Raw genomic sequence first — 19,705 nt, forward strand, 5'->3', positions numbered from 1 at the left:
ATCGGGACAAGTCTCTGAATGTCCTTGAGTGGCCCAGCCAGAGCCCGGACTTGAACCCTATTGAACATCTCTGGAGAGAACTGAAAATAGCTGTGCAGCGACGCTCCCCATCCAACTTGACAGAGCTTGAGAGGATCTGCAGAGAAGAATGGGACAAACTCCCGAAATACAGGCGTGCCAAGCTTGTAGCGTCATACCCAAGAAGACTCGAAGCTGTAATTGCTGCCAAAGCTGCTTCAACAAAGTAGTGTGTAAAGGGTCTGAATACTTATGTAAATGTGATATTTCCAGGGGGATTCCAATAAATTAGCAAAAATGTCTGAAAACCTGTTTTTGCTTTGTCATTATGGGGTATTGTGTGTAGATTAATGAGAAAAAAACAGCAATTTAAACAATTTTAGAATAAGGTTGTAACGTAACAGAATGTGGAAAAAGCCAAGGGGCCTGAATACTTTCCGAATGCACTATAGATCACCTACCAGTTGTGGTATGGTGAAAAATAAATATGAATGTACAGTACATAGTTGTTAACTAAGGTGTGTGACAGTACCTCCACTTCCAGCTCCTGCCTCCTGGGGTTATGGACAAGGAAGGAGAAGGCTTCCTCCCACATTGGCTCATTGGTCTTATAGCGGATCTGAAGACAACACATATAGAATAGAATACAATGGAATAGAATAACTGTATTTATTTATCTGACCATGTCTATTGGAGGTTTAAAACATCCTCAAAGTGTAAGAGAAATATGAGGTTTTCAATTATAATTTCCAATTATCTACAGAAACCATGCCCACTGTAGTTTCTTACCTTACTCTCAAATGATTTGTTCCCAACTGTGAAATAGACGTAAGGACTTGGTTCACTGCTCGTTTTCTTGCCGGACTGTGAGAGATGACCAGGAAAAGAGTGGCTCTGAACGAGTGTTACTAAGACATAAACACACACTGAAAACATTGTTATTCATCAACAAATTGTAGTAACAAAGTTATTATACAGTAGAAACACACTGAAAATCACTGATAAAATGGGTAGGAGTGTCTATCCTGACATAAAAGAGAATATCATTTAGGCTGCATCCCAAATTGTTCCCTATTCCTTATTTATACGTTTTTTGGGGAAAATGCACAGAAGCTAGGAAATGGTCAACCTTGGTCTTAATTCCTCATTCTGATTTCAAGCTCCTTCTCAGCTTTGAAATCCAAGAACTTTCACTGTTGGCAACCGGTTTATAATAGATACCTTGTGCATATAACAATGTGTCCCAAATGCCATCATATTTTGAGGAGGGCCCATACTGTAGGCTCTGGTTAAAAGTAATGCACTATATAGGTAATAGGGTGTCATTTTGGACACATCCAGTGTATGAGTCTAAAGTTACCAAACTTAAGTGCATCCCTACCTCCTGGAAATGGCTTTAGTCTGATAAAAAAAAGATTGATTATAAAACAGCCTGAGAGAGACACAACCCCAAACTATCACATGCTTGAATAGGTTTTTAGTCAGAAGTCAAAAGGAATGGTCAAATGCAGATTTACATTCAGGACAAATTATTGTATTAGTCCAAGCTCTATATTAAAATGTGCACACTAAAAAATGCTGGGTAAAAAAACAACTCAGCGCTGGATAAATAGTGGACAGAACACATTTTGGGTTATTTTAACCCAGCCAGTTGGGTCACTCAGTTGGGTTGCTTTCTTTGAAGACTGGAGGTGTGGCTTAGTAGGGGAATGGCTTTCATATAGTTATTTCTGATCACTCGTGATAGTAAATGTCATTCCGGTTAATCTGTTCTATTGTATTGCCATCACATAAAGATTGAGCAATGACACTTTTGTAGCTTTAATGAGGTTTATAAAAGAATATGAGTTTTTCAACTGGCCATGCATATTCCCATGTTGATATAGTTACCACGTTGTTATAATATTTAAAAACATTTTTGTTAAATTTATATTAAGATATGTAATGTGCAAAAATATTGAAGGAAAATGTTGATTTGCAATGTACAAACTCAACATGAACAAGAATTACCTTTACTTTCATGGGTGGCCAAAAATAATTATCTGGAAGCTCACCCCCAGGCCATGTCTCCTTTTAATATAAATGTAATAACATTATTACTTAAACATTATAACAAAGTGGTAACTCTCCCAACATTGGGATATGCATAGGCACTTGTGTAAACCCCATAAAAGCTACAAAAGTGTGTGCAACCTTAACATATGATGACAATACAACAGAACATGAACCATAATTACGTTTACCTGCACGGGTGGCCAAAAATAACTATCTGAAAGCCACAACCTACTAAGCCACGCATCCAGTCTTCTGATCTGACAGGGTCATAGCTCAATAACCCAGCATCAATAACCCCAAAATCAAATTGGTTGGGTCAACTGGTTGGGTCAAAATAACCCAACGTGTGTTCTGTCCAATATTTACCTAAATTGGGTTATTTTTAACCCAGCATATTTTTGAGGTCAGAGGGTGAGTGAGGTTTTGATTTCTCATCCCCCTCTAGTTCTACCTCTCCCTCTTTCTTCATCTACCAAATGAACATGTTTTGAGCTTTGATGAACATTATAGTGCATGTCATTAAACATCTGTGGCCATTTGTATCAAGCGTCTCAGAGTAGGAGCTCTGATTTTACATTTAAGATCACAATGAATAAGATTACATGACAGGGGGACCTGATCCTGGATCAGCAGTCTAATACTCTGAGATGCTTGATACATACGGCCCCTGGTTTGTAAAGGTCCAGGTATGTGAAAATCCAGTTCTCATTGTGTGCAGTAAATGAAATGCTATAAAGTGATGCTTGAAGCGATAAAAGAGTACAGACAGACATAGACAGAGTTATCATCCATCTCCAAGCGTGAATAAACAATTACTCACAAGGAATAAACAATGTATTTACCATAAATTAACTAAATAATCAAAGTAAATTTAGATGGCACAAAGTAAGGATGCGCACAGACTGAGACCATATAAGCTGTCTGTGTGTGCTATCTGTGTATGGCATGCATCATCCCACTTTCTTACTTTACCTTCAGGGATTTATAGACAGAGGCTTGCTTCAACACGTCATGGTTGAAATTAAACGGGTCGCTCTTTTATCCAAAGGGGGGAGATGGGGAGAAAAATCACACCCGGAGTTAGTAGGACGGGGGGACTGAGTATGATTACGTTTAGCTTTGGTCCAGGATGTCGTTAGTGAGAGTGTAGCCGCACGACGGGCTGGGCCAGAGCTAGATTAGATTGTATTAAGTGGTATGAAAACATCAACAATCCATAGAGAATGGAAAAAGGAAAGGAGACAGACAATAAATAAAGCGAGAGGATTGTCCAAGATATAAATAAAGGTCCATCTATGAACAATAGATAACAAAGCAGACATTATAATGAATGGATAAGGCAGTATAAAAGAAAAGCTGTATGGAGAAGGAGAATGAAAAGATTCCTTCTATTCGGGAGAAGCTATAGAATGAATTGCTGGGAGGAACTTGTGATGAGGGATGACAGTATTTCAATATTCTCTTACTTAGACTCCACTAGACAGACACTAAAAGCAACAGCCGTCAACACATTGGGCGGCAGCGTAGCCTAGTGGTTAGAGCGTTGGACTGACAAGGTACAAATCTGTCGTTCTGCCCCTGAACAATGCAGTTAACCCACTGTTCCTAGGCCGTCATTGAAAATAAGAAATTTGTTCTTAACTGACTTGCCTAGTTAAATAAAGGTAAAATAAATGTAAAAAAATAAAAATCCTTAAAGTAATGTGCCACAAATAGCCCCCTCAATCAAATACCCGAGACCTTCAAATCAATAGTTCTTTGAAACCATATTTTCCCTGCCTGCACCTTGTTGGATGAAAGATGAAGCACTATCCTCTATCCTGAGTTATTGGAATTATTATTTAGTCTATAAGATAAATATTCATGATCTACCCGGGAATCGAAAATTATTGTATAATAATATTATTGGATTTAGAACCATGCAGCAGAGTCAATCGACATGCTTTATGGTACAAGACTCACTGCAGCAGGTCTGTTACTTAGCTCTGGTCCAGGGCGTCATTCGGCTACGCTCCCACTACCTTAGTGATAGTAAGAGCGCAGCCGAATGACGCCCTGCACCAGAGATAGTCTGTTACGGTTCAACCCCACCACACACTGCTAATGCTAACTCTAGGATGCAGAGTACCGGAGGACTCACAAATAAGGTTCTATACATTGAGGTATTGTTCTCACAAAATACTAGGCCAGATGCTCTCCTCTCTTTTAAGTTTCCACAACCAAAGCTCCCTGTAAAGATGCTCTTTATAGGGAAAGAACAGGGAGAGAAGAAGTTAAATAAAGTATGGCTAAGACGCCAAAGAGGCTAAGACTCTGACAGGCTCATTTAGGAGTTGACTGTCTTGGGCTGATATTGACCCATATCTGTGGGTTAAGGTCAAAGGTAAAAGACAGTGTTGAAGAAGGAGACAAAAAAGGAGTTTCAACAGACAGATACACAAATGAATCCATTGATGTGCTCATGTCATGTTAAAGGTGTGGAAGACCAGATAGACAGGGTTGAGATGAAAACAGTAAACCATGGCATGTTGACTAAACTTCAGTGCAATGTTTACATAACTACACCTGAAAATGCTTGTTGAGCTGCGTTAAAAATATTTCGGAAACATTATTTTCAAGTTCAATTTGGCGTGATTCACAATAGCTCCCTTGGGTAGAGTAGAATATGTCCAGAAATATATTACATTATTCTCTGTATCCTTATTCACATCATGTCATAGGCCAACATTTGTTAACATTAACATGAATGTGTATAGCATGGGAAAAATGTAATAATTCTACAGTAAATGTTACCATGTACAGTATGCCAAATCAACCGCCCTGTAATTTGCTTTTACTTGCAGCAATTCAGAAATGTTGTTCCTCACTCCACCACCAGAGCACTCCTTCAACCCTAACCACTTTAACTGAACAGTCCTGTCATCCAGCTCTACTCACCGGCAGGTTCTTTGCCGAGTCCAAGTACACCACCAGGAGAGCAGACGAAAGTCCGTCATTGGCCAGGCTTCTGTCAGCTCGCACGCTCCTCAACACCTGATTGGATAGGAGAGACAGGCGGAGGTCACTACTGAGACAAACTGGACTAGGAGAAATGGGCAGTCTTCTAATTCACTTCTAACTGTAATACACGTGACAATAGCAAGACTGAGAGAGACGGGCTAAGTCAAGGTGTTCAAGCTAGCCTGCTAGCACAATGTCATTATATATGCCTGGGCCTGTCTTGAATTATCATACGATTGGGAAGGGGGGTAAGAACCGAAATTGAAAAGGGTTTGCCTGTGTGTGCTAAATGGGGACGATTCCGACTCGTGTAAAGCGAGCGTAAATGGAACGCAATTTCCTTTTTATGCACTTTTCTCTCTATTCGTATTCTGACCTTTAACTTAAGCATGAGAATAGCATGCTATTCGCCCGCTATTCGTTTTGGGGTGGCGATCTAAGAAATGAAGGTGAATAAGGTTGAGCGAATCAAGTGGGAAAATGATCTACTTTCTTTTTTCCAATAGAAATAACAGCATTCTCCATGCAATGGTATTTATAATTGATAATAGCATTTGATAAGAGCTAGGTAAATGAGTAATCCATTTGTAGAAGAGGATTGTAAATACACATAGCAATTGTTTTAGATGATTTTTCCTGATTATCGCTGGAGACGAATGTGAAACCAGTCATATGGATGCAAACTGAAAATCGTATCAACATGACATGTATTGTGGCCCCTTTTCCAAAGCGAAGTAGGCTATAAATAGCTGTGCTGATATTTCGAATTTTAATTGTGTGCCCTCAATTTGAGTGGATGAAATTTGGAGACCCAAGCTATAGGCTTCTGAAGGGATGAACCTGCTGAGTTGATGTATGCGCTTTAAAATGTTTTAATTATTGTTAGGTTCTAAAAAACTAACGGACGCTTAATCAAGCTCAAACCAAGTTTATTCACCCACTAGGTCATACAGCTGCATAAGACAAAGAACATATTTTACACAAGCACTGATAATGAACCCTTTCTCCTATGCTGAGCCCTTCCTTACACATCTGAACAGCCAATACACCGCTGTTGCTATCCAGAACATTAGTGATATATGTTCTTCCTCACTTCATCTAACCTGACCTCTGCCCAAATTCCTCACTCCTCCCCAACTCATGGCTGTCATGGTGACTTGTACCAGACTGTGTCTCTTCTCCTCCCATAGGATCCCTGATGGCTAACAATAACATATCCTGACATAATGTAAACATACATTACCCCTCTCTCCCTCAGTGACATGAATAAGTATATTTCATGATTTCAAATGTTAAGAAATCAGAAGCCATCATTATATACCCAGGCTTTTCATAATTTTATTTTACAATTTGTATCATGTTAAATATTAGCCACTATCAGGAGCGACCGTCAGTAATACCCACATACATTTATAACGGCCACTTTAGTGTTAGTTTTCTTCAATTTGTAGCTTACATTTTGCATCATTCCATTCCGTCTACCTTTCTTTCCTCTGTCACGTCTGTGTAGTTGTTCCTGAGGGTCGCTAGCATTAGTGGATCACATTAGGCTAGCGTTGTGCAATAATTTGGGACATGTAGCCTATTTGAATTATTATGGAACTCAGAGCACACGTAGCAGGTTAAACATGGAGCCTGGTGCACGGTTCACGATGACTAGACTGCTGTCATACGGTTCCATGATTAGTGAGGAATAGGGTATGTTGATTTTTAGGACTATTGTTCAACCCTTATCGTATACTTTTTTCCACCTTCCAATATTTTATGGATTGAACTTGAATATGACAACTTTCAGGATGAATCAAACCACTATATTTTTGATTAATCAATATATTTTGTGCATAATGGCTCTCCAAATATTTGTTTTATTTTTATTATTCATACATACTTTCCTAACCCAAAAAGGTGCCTAAATAATCTACAAAAATCAGAGTATTTTCAAATCTACCAGTTGGTGCTGAAACGGAGATCACTATATTCTGAACCCGTTCTCTCGATGTATTCTAGTCTGTCGACAAAAGTCGAAATAAAGGTAAACCATATTTAAATGGATGGCTTAAGATAAATGTACTGAAAATCCTATTGAATGAAAACCACGAGAAAATCTATGGGCCAGCAAGTGGGAGGGTTGAAATAAATTCAGTGGTTGAAATAAATGTATTCAGCGCCAGCAAGGGAACCGCGGCTGAGCCTGTTAAGCACCTGCATAAGCACCACATCATTACTAAACTTTAGACATACGAGATACTGCACCCAGTCTCAGGGATGGCTTACTCTGGAAATTACTTTGGTCTCTAGAGTTACGTAAATCAGCTTTTAGTGTTTTTGAACCTTATCTGTGGAACAATCTTCAAAATGTTCTTAAATGTGATGTTTTGGTGCCTCTAGGCCAATTCAGAACTCTGAGGACCTTTTTACTGATCAATATCTTTGTTTTTTATGACCTTGTTTTTCTTTCTGTTTGCATTTTGACTTTAGCCTTTGATGTGCGTATTTTATGTCATTTCTGTAATTCAGGGCTCATCTGTAAAAGAGACCTTGGTAAAAGAGACTCCCTGATAAAATAAAGGTTAAATAAAAAAAGTGTGTGTATTGTAGTGTATAGATTTTGTGTATTTTGAATGTTGTACAAAATAAATGTCCATGTAAATAAAATAATTTCATATCAAATACTGCACCTGGTCCATCTTTTCAGGGGTGGAGAGCAGAGAGAGCCACTCCAGTTTCAAGTGTAGCTTCCCCGTGGAGACCTCTTCCAGATCAAACCACTAGAACGACAGGATGTTCAAGGGTGCATTTCAAATGGCACCCTGTTGTCTTTATGGTGCACTACTTTTCACCAGGGCTCTGGTAAAGAAGTAGTGAACAATATAGGGAATATGATGACATTTGGGACCTACATACCCTAAATCTCAACAGAGTAAAGTAGTGAGTGAATCACACCAACAGGGCTAGCTGTCTCCCCAGACATAGTGTAGTAGTGATAGATGACAGCACAATATCTTCAAATTGACGAAGGCTGATAATATAGTAAGGCAAAATCGCTATCCAAGTGCAGAACTGAAGACAAGCCTCTTGGTCTATTTTCATGTTTTTTTCCTTCTTCTTTTAACCACATTTATTTGAAGATGAAAAAATATATCGGATCAGCAGGTGGATTTACCTCATCGACCTTCTGCTCTTTGTGAAGCTCCGTCATATCGATCATCAGGCTGCAATCGAAGACACAAAGATTGGATAAGAAATCAGTAGGTAGGATTAATCACAACAGAAGCCAAATTGATTCACTGATACAGCATGTTGGCACTCCGACCCAGTCAGGGGCCAATAGGGCTCCGGTCAAAAGTAGTGCAATGCATTGGGAATAGGGTGCCATTTGGGACGCAACCAGCACACCTTGAAAGAGAGAAGAGACACATTGAAATATCTGTGATGTACTAAGTATCTGTCATCAGTGTACAATAGTCACATTAGGAGTTGGACCGAAGCTCTGCTTCTTGGGCCTCATCCCAAGGGGATAGCATAGCTTTGGTCCAACTCCTAATGTGACTATTGTACACTGATCACAGATACTTAGTACATCAGATACTTCAATGTGTCTCTTCTCTCTTTCAAGGGCCCCCCTTCACTGTGACATATAGGAGGGAGGTTTTGTCGTGAGAAGATAGATGCTAAGTCTGCAATAGTTCTGCTCCAGGGCGTTACGTGCGGTTTGCTAGCGCTGAAGGCTCGGCATCAGCAAGCGTGTGACACGTAACACTCTGGACCAGAGCTAAGTTTGTGATATATTTTCAGCTAGATAAGATAATTTGCTTGATATTGGATACAATAACTCACAATGCAAAGGACTAATAAGCCATTTGAGCATGGGGTGATAAGAAATAGACACACAGTAAACCATTTCCTGTTGTTTTTACGGTAACTTACTGGCAACTGGCTACCTGTAAGTTACCGTACAGGACAGTATATCACTTGCACTTCTAGAGGCCTTAACAACGGTAGCGATGGGACGACTGATCCCGTAACTCCGATGCCTCGATGCAGTTTTCAAAGCACTACTGATTCGACACAACGTGCAGATGCTTGTATCTAAGTAACAATACCACGTGATGATGACGGTTGAAGCTTTGTACGTCACACTACCGTCAGCCTGTAGAGCAGTGGTGAGTGAGTCTCTTGTCTTGAATCCCCATAAAGACGTGTTATTTTTGTAAGTAGTTTTCTTCGAAACACTGGCTACGTTGTACTTCTAACTTTTAAATTCTGAGTTTCGATAGGCATAGGCAGTTTTTTTTAATTTAACATCCTAAATCATGCAATGGAGTCAACGTCTTTTTGTAAATGTTTTTTTTTTGTTAAAAAAAACAACAACTACGTTGCTAGTTTCAAAGCATCGATGAAAAGGTACAAAGTAACATTACCACGTGATCAATGACATCTGAAGCTTCGCTTGATCATGTGCTTTTTTTAACCGTGTGTTGCAAAATGCGAGATCCCACTGATTTAGGTACTGTAAACTGAGCTACCATTTATGTACTACACACTGAAGACAATCTAAGTAAATTGGTAAAGTGTCCAGTAGAGGTCGGTGTTTGAAAGCAACTTTGCATCGAAGAATGCATCGGCACCGCGGCGAAATCAATCTGATTTCGCATTTTGCAACACACGGTTCTAAAAAGCACGTAATCTGATCAAACGAAGAGTCGGATGTCATTGATTACATGCTTTTTTTTTAACCGTGTGTTCCTGAGCAGCAGATGTCATTAATGTGCACTGTGCTAAAAGTAATAATGAACCTATTTTTGAGACAATTGGCTGGTAAACCTTCAGGAAGTTTAGTTTCTTCATAACTAGCTAAAATCTCAGATTAATGAACAGTTTTTCGGCACAATTTGGTATAAACCCCAAAGCCTTCAGAAAGCCTGGGTTTCCATCACTAATCCAAGGCTTCCAACCTGGCAGTGACTATAGGGCAAAACAGACCAAAGGAGATGGCAAATACTCAACCATTCAAGGTTTAAGACTTAAATTGGTAGAGCAATCTCACTAATAGGTGGCACAAATGTAGCCTCTTACAAGGCACGCCTCAAAATATGTTAATGAGCCAGAAACAACAATAACATGCACCCACTAGTGGTCAAAAGGGGTTTGCCGCTCCAGAAATACGGTAAGCTACTGTATTCTGTGGGGTGGAATTACAAGTCATTTGAAATACAGCAAAAACATATTCTCTCTTACTTTAGAGGATTTGCTTTGATTTTGTTGACCTTATGCTTTTTGTGTGGCATTCTATTTTGAACATTCACAAATACTGTAAGTGAACTTCTACTGTATTTTACATAGCATATTTTACAGTAAAGTCCAAAATACATCAAATATTTTCCGGCTGTTGAATATTTTCCACAATGTAATGTAATTTATGCTAATCCATTGTATTAAGCTTATACAGTATGATACAGTTGGAAAAAAGTAATTTACTGTGAAAATAACAGGATGGTTTTACAGTGCAGGATATGAGCTTACCTCCCCAGGAAATCATCTTTGTCTGGGTCCTCATCAAACAACTCAATCTCCAGATGTTGGCCTGAGTGCTCATAAACTAGGGCCTGACAAGGACAAGGACATAACTAAATACAATCTCAGATACAGTATTTCACATTGAATACAGCCAAAGGTAAAACATGACATGATGGGTAAAACAGCATGAAAGCCAAAAATAAGAGGTAATATTGGACTGTTGGAAATATGTACATGTAAGTTGTATCTGGTTCTACATACCCTATATTGCTGTCCCTGGGGTAGTTACTGTATAATATAACCATATTTTGCGGTTTCTGTTGATGTGCCATTGGACGAGTTCATTTTCAGTTAATTTTGTTCACCTCGTAAACTTCGTTCCATTTGGGGTGCAGACTCTCTTTGACCGTCTTGCTCTGGAAGAGCTGGTTGCCAATCTGGAGGACGCCGTAGGGGTCAGACTTCCCCTTGATCAGCCCGCCTAGGAATTTATCCTTCCCCTCCAGGTCCTGAGCCTCCAGGAAGTGAATTCTCAGGACTCCCTGGTGACACACACACACAGCACAGGGACATTTCAGGAAACGGACACTTTAAAAATAGTATACAGCGACACTGTAGCTCTTTCCAGTAGTCAATGATCGAAAGTGCCCTCTTTGGCCTCATGGGTGGAATGTTATTAATATTTGTCATAATTTCATAATTAATAAATTATTCTTATTTTTTAACGAAGAAAATCCAGTGTTTCTATGTCAAATAATTTCGCTATATTTCAGTCTTCTGTGATGTATATGAAGTGTAATATTGGGATTTAAACTCAAAATGTAATACATTTCAACTCTATATCTGACATAGTACTGGTGTCTTCTTTTTGAAGCCCAGAAGGTGTATACTTTTGTTTCAAAGTAGATTTGTTTAAGAATCACTCTGTGTGACCCTGATTTAGCCCACTGCAGTAAAAAATTTAAAGGGACATTGCACTTTCATATAAAAGTTTGTCCAATGACTTCTGACCTCTAAATAAGTCTTTAGTCAAGATGAAACCATGTACCACGACATTGGTTGTGTAGATCCATCTATAGGCCTCCACCACAAATTAATGGAAAAGATAAGCACTGAATAAAACCAGGAAATCCAGGGAATTAGATGATGCTTAACTTTTCCATTCATTTCGGGTTAAGGCATATAGCTGGATCTACATACTGTAGAAACCAATTTCGTGGAAGGTAGTTTCATCTTGATATGAGTCTACTTTTGAGGTTTGAAAAAAAATTATAATAAGACGCACGTTATTTTATTAAATGTCCCTTTTTTGAACAGCAGGTGCCACTAGTACACTGTGTTGATCAAAGCCTCGAGTAATTAAGCTTTTTTTGACATAATTGGCTGGAAAACCTCAATGCTTCAGGAAGCGTTGTTTCTCCATCACTACCTATCAGGATCATCATACATGTAGAATATTTGGTATTTATTAGGATCCCCATTAGCCGCTGCAAAAGCATCAGCTACTCTTACTGGGGTCCACAAAAAATTTCAATTTCAAATGATGGATTTGGTAGGCTCTGCTAATACAAACACTGTTAATTAAAGGGTTACTTTACTCAAAAACATATTTTAGTATTTTGTTTAATAGTCCATTGTTGATATGGTTCCAAAAATTGTGCATGCCAAAATACATGTTCTTCTAATTAGTGTCTGAAATATGATAATGATGTATGATTAGATATAGGATAGGTGAAAGCCTGCAGTACCTTTGGCATAGGGAAGCGTAGCTGAGCCAGTTCTACATCTCCCACCAGTGGGATAGTGATGCGATTGGGCAACACCAGGTAGCTGTAGATGATATCCTGAATCAGACTGTCTGAGAAGCCACTGGGAAAAACAAAACACAACCGACCCCAAAGTCAGTGAGTACGACTTTTGGATGAGATTATTCTCACCTAATCTCAGTTAAGCACAAAGGAACATGTCTTTTTTGGTTTTATAAAATAGTGGAAACATTGGAAGGGGTTCAAGCATGTTGTTGGAGTAAATCACAAACCTCATAACATCGTTGTGAACCCCTGGAGGGTCAACACTTACAGTTGCAAGGAAAAGTTTGTGAACCTTTTGAAATTACCTGGATTTCTGCATTGATTACTCATAAAATGTGGTCTGATCTTCATCTAAATCATAATACACAAACTGTTGTACTTGTCACATATCTATTGAAGATATTGAGTAATCATTCACAGTGCAGGCTGGAAAAAGTAAGTGAACCCTTGAATTTAGTAACTTGTAGATCCTCCTTTAGCAGCAACAACCTCCCCCAAACGTTTCCTGTAGCTGCTTATAAGACTTGCACAACATTGAGGAGGAATTTTGAACCATTCCTTCCTACAAATCTGTTTCAGTTCATCAATATTTCTGGTTTGTCGTGATTGCACAGCCCCCCTCAGGTCATGCCACAGCATCTCCATTGGGTTCAGGTCAGGACATTCCAAAATACGAATCTTCTTTCTTTTCAGCCATTCTTTAGTTGATTTACTTGTGTGCTTTGGGTCATTGTCTTGTTGCATCACCCAACCTCTCTTAAACTTGAGGTCATGGACTGCTGCCCTGGCATTCTCCTGTAAAATGTGGATACACTTTTGAATTAATTGTTCCATCAATGATTGCAAGGTGTCCGGGGCCCTGAGGCAGCAAAGCAGCCCCAAACCATTATGCTCCCTCCACCATGCTTCACAGTTGGGATGAGGTTTTGGTGTTGGTGTGCAGTGCCCTTTTTCCTTCACACATAGCGTTGTGCATTTTCCCCAAAAAGTTCCAACTTTTGTCTCATCTGTCCACAGCACATTTTCCCAGAAGCGTAGTAGAACATCTAGGTGGTCTTGGGCAAACGTTTTTTTTAGACAGCAGTGATTTCCTTTGTGGTGTCCTTCCATGAACACCATTGTTATTCAGTGTTTTTCTGATAGTGGACACATGATCACAGACTTTCGTTGTTTGTAGAGTTTTCTGGAGGTATTTTGCTGTTACCCTTGGGTTCTTTCTCACCTCTTTCAGGATTGCCCTTTGTGCTCTTGGAGTGATCTTCGCAGGACACCCACTCCTTGAGAGTAGCAACAGTCCTGAATCTTCTCCATTTGTAGACAATTTGTCTTACCGTGGACTGATTAACACCAAGGTCTTTAGCAATGCTTTTGTAATCTTTTTCAGCTTTGTGCATCTCTATAATGTGTCTTCTAAGGTCCTGTGAAAGTTGTTGGGATCGAGGCATGGTTCACACGAACCAATCTTTCTGGAGAAGAACATATTTGTTAGTAACCAGGCTTTGTGTGCCTTTATTTAAAGGGCAAGGCCCCTGTGCAACCCACACCTCCAATCTCATATCTTTAATTGAGACACCTGACTCCAAATAGCTTTTGGAGAAGTCGTTAACACAGAGGTTCACTTACTTTTTTAAGCCTGCACTGTGAATGATTACTCAGTGTCTTCAATAACAATTTGAAAAGTACAACTGTTTGTGTGTTATTAATTTAGTCAGATAGTGTTTGTCTATTATTGTGACTTAGATGAAGATCAGACCACATTTTATGAGTAATCAATGCAGAAATCCAGGTAATTCCAAATGGTTCACAAACTTTTTCTTGCAACTGTAGCAGTGAGGATGTCACTGAGCAGGAGGTCTTACAACCTGAGAATTACAATGCCTTGTAAGGGAAGTCGATAGCTAAGACTGGTCTAGTAACTGCTGAGAGATTTTCTGTTAACCTTCAACCTATCCACTTGGGTCCGATTCTGTAAACAGAAATAAATGTATGAGAGGATTTAAGCGATCTGTAAAAATTAAACATTTTTATATACCCTATTCCTTCACTTTTTCTCTCTCATTTCTCTAAGAAGGCTTCTCAAGAAACATATGTATCATTTTATCCTATAATTTCTCTTGCAGCTGAGCAGAAAGCTAGAGCACTTCTCTGGGAGCAGATTAAGCAGCATTACAGGGAACATGATTCTTCTTTAGTATGTGATCATTCACATGTAACATGTACACGTACACACCATGTAGAGAGCTTCATGCAGTATCAGCTGTTATTGTTCCCCTGACCTTGCAGTGGTACACAGAGCTAGGCCGTACTCCAAAAGTAAAAATAATAACACTACAATTGTCAGACAACCTGTGTTGAATAACATCAAGGGGATATGAGAGTGAGAAAGAGGGAGAGGGAAAAAGAGAGCGAGCGAGAGGGGGGGGGGGGGGTCTTTGGAGGGGGTGGGTGGTTTTATCTACTCTGTGGCACAGTGGACTCCACCCCTCCAACATGCAGCTGGCACTGTCTATTGCTTGTGGTTGGGAGCTAGTCTCTGAGACTGTCTTTTTTCTGCTGCCAGGGCCTGTCCTGTCCTGTCACTAACCCAGAGGCAGGCGCACCTCCCCCAATCCCCTAGCCCATGAACCTAGCACGTGCCACTGAGCCTCCACAAACAGGCTCACAGTGTACTGACTGCACAGATCTATTACACCCCGACAGAGAAATAGCGGTGGGGGGATGGGCAGTTGTGCTCTGTAGAATCAGGGAGATGATTTCCATCACTGAGCTGCGGATGTGTCAACACCCGTGTCTAAATCAATAGACTGTGAGGAGAGTGACTGTAACATGAAATCTTTATTAGGGACATTTTACACCGCCGCAGAAGCGTTATCATAAGGTTTAAACACCAGAAGGCACTGTCAACTCACAACAATATAGAAACTAAGAATTGACTGTTGATAATACAAATTATTTCACTTGTAATTCACTGTATCACAATTCCAGTGGGTCAGAAGTTTACATACACTAAGTTGACTGTGCCTTTAAACAGCTTGGAAAATTCCAGAAAATTATGTCATGGCTTTAGAAGCTTCTGATAGGCTAATTGACATAATTTGAGTCAATTGGAGGTGTACTTGTGGATGTATTTCAAGGCCTACCTTTAAACGCAGTGCCTCTTTGCTTGACATCATGGGAAAATCAAAAGAAATCAGCCAAGACCTCAGAAAAAAAATTGTAGACCTCCACAAGTCTGGTTCATCCTTGGGAGCAATTTCCAAATGCCTGAAGGTACCATGTTCATCTGTATAAACATTAGTACGCAAGTATAAACACCATGGGACCACACAGCTGTCATACCGTTCAGGAAGGAGACGCGTTCTGTCTCCTAGAGATGAACGTACTTTGGTGCGAAAAGTGCAAATCAATCCCAGAACAACAGCAAAGGACCTTGTGAAGATGCTGGAGGAAACAGGTACAAAATTATCTATATCCACAGTAAAATGAGTCCTATATCGACATAAACTGAAAGGCCGCTCAGCAAGGAAGAAGCCACTGCTCCATGGGGACAAAGATCCTACTTTTTGGAGAAATGTCCTCTGGTCTGATGAAACAAAAATAGAACTGTTTGGCCATAATGACCATTGTTATGTTTGTGTGTTAATTGAACACTATTCCTGTGTCTATATGGGTCCACAGACTCAATACTTCCATTGTTGATTTAACACTCGCTGTTGCAGATATTCTGAAGTAAATGTCCAGTTCACTATCAAACTCACTATCACAGTGGCAAAGTGCCACTCCAAAATGGGTCAGGTGCTCACCAACTGACCATACTAAGAGGGCCCCCATACACACACCAAACCAAAGATTATGAATATACTGAAAAGATACATGTCTCTCTGCCCTAACAATGGGAGTCATTGTCCACAAAGCGGCACGGCGGGCTGTCTAGCTCCCGCCTATCCTTTCTTTGGAATGGTGGATATATCTCATTATTGAAATCCTTTTTTGAATATTCGATGAGTGTTATTGACATCAACCACCTGTATTCAATGCAGAGAGATGCTATGCTACTAGCCTCATGCCATGAATATGCATAGCCATATAGCCAACTATAGTTGCCGGGATGTCACAGGTCCTACTTATATCAGTACACTCGTAACAACTAAAGCATTATGAAACTTCTATTAGATCAAATAAACCTCAAGTAGCAAATAAGCAATACATTTTTTTGCTGACCAAATTCAACACTCATTGACCTCCATACAAAAACTCCTTGCTTGGTGGGCAAAACAACAAAAAAACACCACCTGCTGGAAGGAGGGAGATTTTCTGCCGAGTTGATCCTCTCTCTCAATAGTGTGCAACTGCAGCCCGCAATTCCGGGCGTTCCTGCATGTGGGCATTCCTGCATCTGCAGAAACGTCCCCCCCACTCGAGCATCCCATTGGTTCCTGTGTACCGGACTAGCTGGCTAAGATAGCACACAGTGTCCTTCACTCCCACCTGCTGAACACCTGTCCTTGCCATTGTTAACAGAACTGTGGGAAAACAGTGCCCAACAGGCGGGGACGAAGGAAACTGTCTACCGGCGTACGGCTAGCTAGCTACCGTTGTCGCCCTCTCTTCTGTGGGGTTTATCGGCCGCTGGCATCCAACGTTATTGTGCATTAACGCCATCTACTGTACTGGAGCGCCCCCGCCACCCGCCTGACCTAGCTTAAAAATGTATCAATAGAAGTATGAAGAAGGGTTGCAGATGCAGGAATGCCCCAAATTGCAGGCCGCAATTGCACCCATTCTCTCTCTTCCTCTTCCTCTCTGACCACACCAAACAATTAATTGAACAGCAGCCATCATCTGAGGATCAGCAGTATGCGTCACTGACCAAAAGTGAGTTATCTGATGTTTTGTCTTACTATGTACTTTGATTTGTTCTATAGTTTCTGGGTTATGACAATGTTCTTGAACTTTTGATGCTCTACTGCCCTATTGTTTGCATATGGCTACTTAGCTTCAGCACTTGACATATTATTCATTTAAGTTTAAGCCATTTCAGTATTGCTACTTATTGCACCCTTTTGAGTAGCATTATATGGGAAATGTGTATTGATGAATTGTGCCAGGGTAATTGCAGCTTGTTGTGGATTTAGGTTTAACTGACATTTCCTTACTTTGTTCCTAGAACCATACTACATACTATTACTTCAATGTTCTCTGATGACTGACCTCTGTCAAAATAAAACGGATGAAAGTGATCAAGCCCTTTGGCGGCCATCACCATTCTCACTAAAATCAGAAATACAGTCCTTTCAAAACTAGACCATTTCTTACACTCAGTTTTTTTTTTTTTTTACTCTGGAGAATTTGCTGCGCACTAACGGTGGTTAGAATTGGGGGAGGGGAAGCTGATCCTAGATCTGTAGCTCGGGGAAACTTCACGCTGGAGCACAAAAGAGACTCGGTTTACTTACTTCAGCCCAGGAATGTCTAGTATATTGGTGAGGCCTGTCCAGTTGATTTCCAGAAGCTAGATAAAAACAAAAGAAAGGATTTAGCTGTCTGGAAACTGGAAGAACATGCTGTACTTAGAAAGATTAATTTGCCACACCAGTGCTTTTCTTTTTACTTACTTAAGTGATCTAAAAACAAACCCCATCTTATAAAAAAGGAAACATGCAGAGAGGGACACCAGACAGAGAGTGGGGAGATCAAATAAATTATCTTAATTGATTCAAGCACTTAACTTCATTGTTGTGTGACTCAGTCATCCGAGTGAGTGACAGTGTGTTGGTGCAAAGCGCTTGATGATTAAAAACAAAAGATAGCATTCTGACAATGGCGGGTGCAGCAAAGTGAAACAGAAGCCAAGAAAGCTAATTGCCTTGCCTCTTGCTAAATAAACCAATTTCATAGGAAACCTGACATTTTTACACACTAAAAAAGACAAGCTTGCGTGTCAACACAAGCATGTTTTTAGCTGCAATTGTACCCTAGTTTCACCGCTAAGTTCACCATTATGTTGAACGCCGGAATCAGGCTGGTTCCACCAGGCTACCCGATAGTTAGATACTGTACATAATTGTTTCACTTGTTTCAGCTGTCTCTTATCTCGCCTACTGTTGAAATGGGGACACACAGCCTTGTACAGTATGTATATGAGTAATACCCAGGTCACTGACACCAGTGATACCGGCCACAGAATGGACAATGGGAGCTGTTGTCCCAAACTGCACCCTATTCCCTTAGTAGATTCCCTTTGGGACCTGGTCAACAGTAGCGCACAACATAGGGAATATGGTGCCATTTGGGATGCACACGGGGTCTGTTGAGTTCAGGGACTGTATAATTCCGTGGAAAGTCTCTTACCTAAAGGTTCTGTGGATATTAAGTGGTATAACAATGTTAACATTGCTGCTTAGAGAAAAGGTGGACAATGCATGTTTAAAATCACACCGCATATTTGGCGAAGGAGAGAAGGCACAGCTAAGCCAGAAAAAGTTTTAATCTAGGAGTCGGACAGGTGGTAACTTTAAGCCGAAAGGTATTTTTTATTTATGCGGAGCACTGACGTGTCTCTTGGCTCAAGGAATCAATTTCAATGCGTTTCTATAGTCCTCCCTCTCTCTGTTGCCTACATTACAGCAGATATAATTTCGTTGCCTACATTGCAGCAGATATCATTTTGTGCAAGGACTGATTGGAACACCGCAAGGCAATCAAAGTAGCCATTTGGTGCATCCCTACTGTATGGATTGGTACCAGTGCTTGGCCAAAATGTGTTGCATTTTGTGTATAACGCTGGTGCTGAGACCCCAAAAAGACGGAGTCTCACCAGTGCTGCAGTAGAGAAGCCGCACACAGCAAGTACTGTACTGTAGCAGTAAACTGGCAGAGCACACTCAACAACAACAAAAAGGTGCTGGGTTAAAAACAATCCAATTTGGATAAATATTGGACAGAACACACAATGGGTTATTTTGACCAAGCCAGTTTGGTCACTTAGTTGGGTTGTTGGGTTATTGATGTGGGGTATTGAGCTATGGAGGCATGGCTTAGTATGGAGGCATGGCTTAGTAGGGGTGTGGCTTTCAAATATACAGAACAAAAATATAAACGCAACAGGTAAAGTGTTGGTCCCATGTTTAATGAGCTGAAATAAAAGATCCCAGAAATGTTCCATATGCAGAAAAAACATATTTCTCTCAAATTCTGTGCACACATTTGTTTACAGCCCTGTTAGTGAGCACTTCTCCTTTGCCAAGATAATCCATCCACCTGACAGGTGTGGCATATCAAGAAGCTGATTAAACAGCATGATC

At 40.3% G+C, this 19,705-nt stretch overlaps 1 protein-coding gene across 3 annotated transcripts in view; it reads right to left on the reverse strand.

The window, feature by feature from the left end:
• The window catches only part of esyt2b (extended synaptotagmin-like protein 2b), a 51,869-nt gene that overhangs the window by 15,155 nt on the left and 17,009 nt on the right, over window positions 1-19,705 (reverse strand). Inside the window, exons 7-16 of one of the 3 annotated variants that reach the window (XM_029756155.1) lie at window positions 17,858-17,913; window positions 12,339-12,459; window positions 10,956-11,132; window positions 10,597-10,679; window positions 8,237-8,285; window positions 7,752-7,841; window positions 5,011-5,106; window positions 3,046-3,108; window positions 808-882; window positions 551-637 (exon numbers count right to left, since the gene is read on the reverse strand). In XM_029756155.1, the coding sequence (XP_029612015.1) occupies window positions 551-637; window positions 808-882; window positions 3,046-3,108; window positions 5,011-5,106; window positions 7,752-7,841; window positions 8,237-8,285; window positions 10,597-10,679; window positions 10,956-11,132; window positions 12,339-12,459; window positions 17,858-17,913 (897 nt within the window). Of the gene's footprint in view, window positions 1-550; window positions 638-807; window positions 883-3,045; window positions 3,109-4,213; window positions 4,316-5,010; window positions 5,107-7,751; window positions 7,842-8,236; window positions 8,286-10,596; window positions 10,680-10,955; window positions 11,133-12,338; window positions 12,460-17,857; window positions 17,914-19,705 lie in introns of all 3 variants that reach the window. The other 2 variants (XM_029756154.1, XM_029756156.1) reach the window with 2 other exon arrangements.

The sequence above is a fragment of the Salmo trutta genome, chromosome 6, assembly GCF_901001165.1.
Source record: "Salmo trutta chromosome 6, fSalTru1.1, whole genome shotgun sequence".
Classification (NCBI taxonomy): Eukaryota; Metazoa; Chordata; class Actinopteri; order Salmoniformes; family Salmonidae; genus Salmo; species Salmo trutta.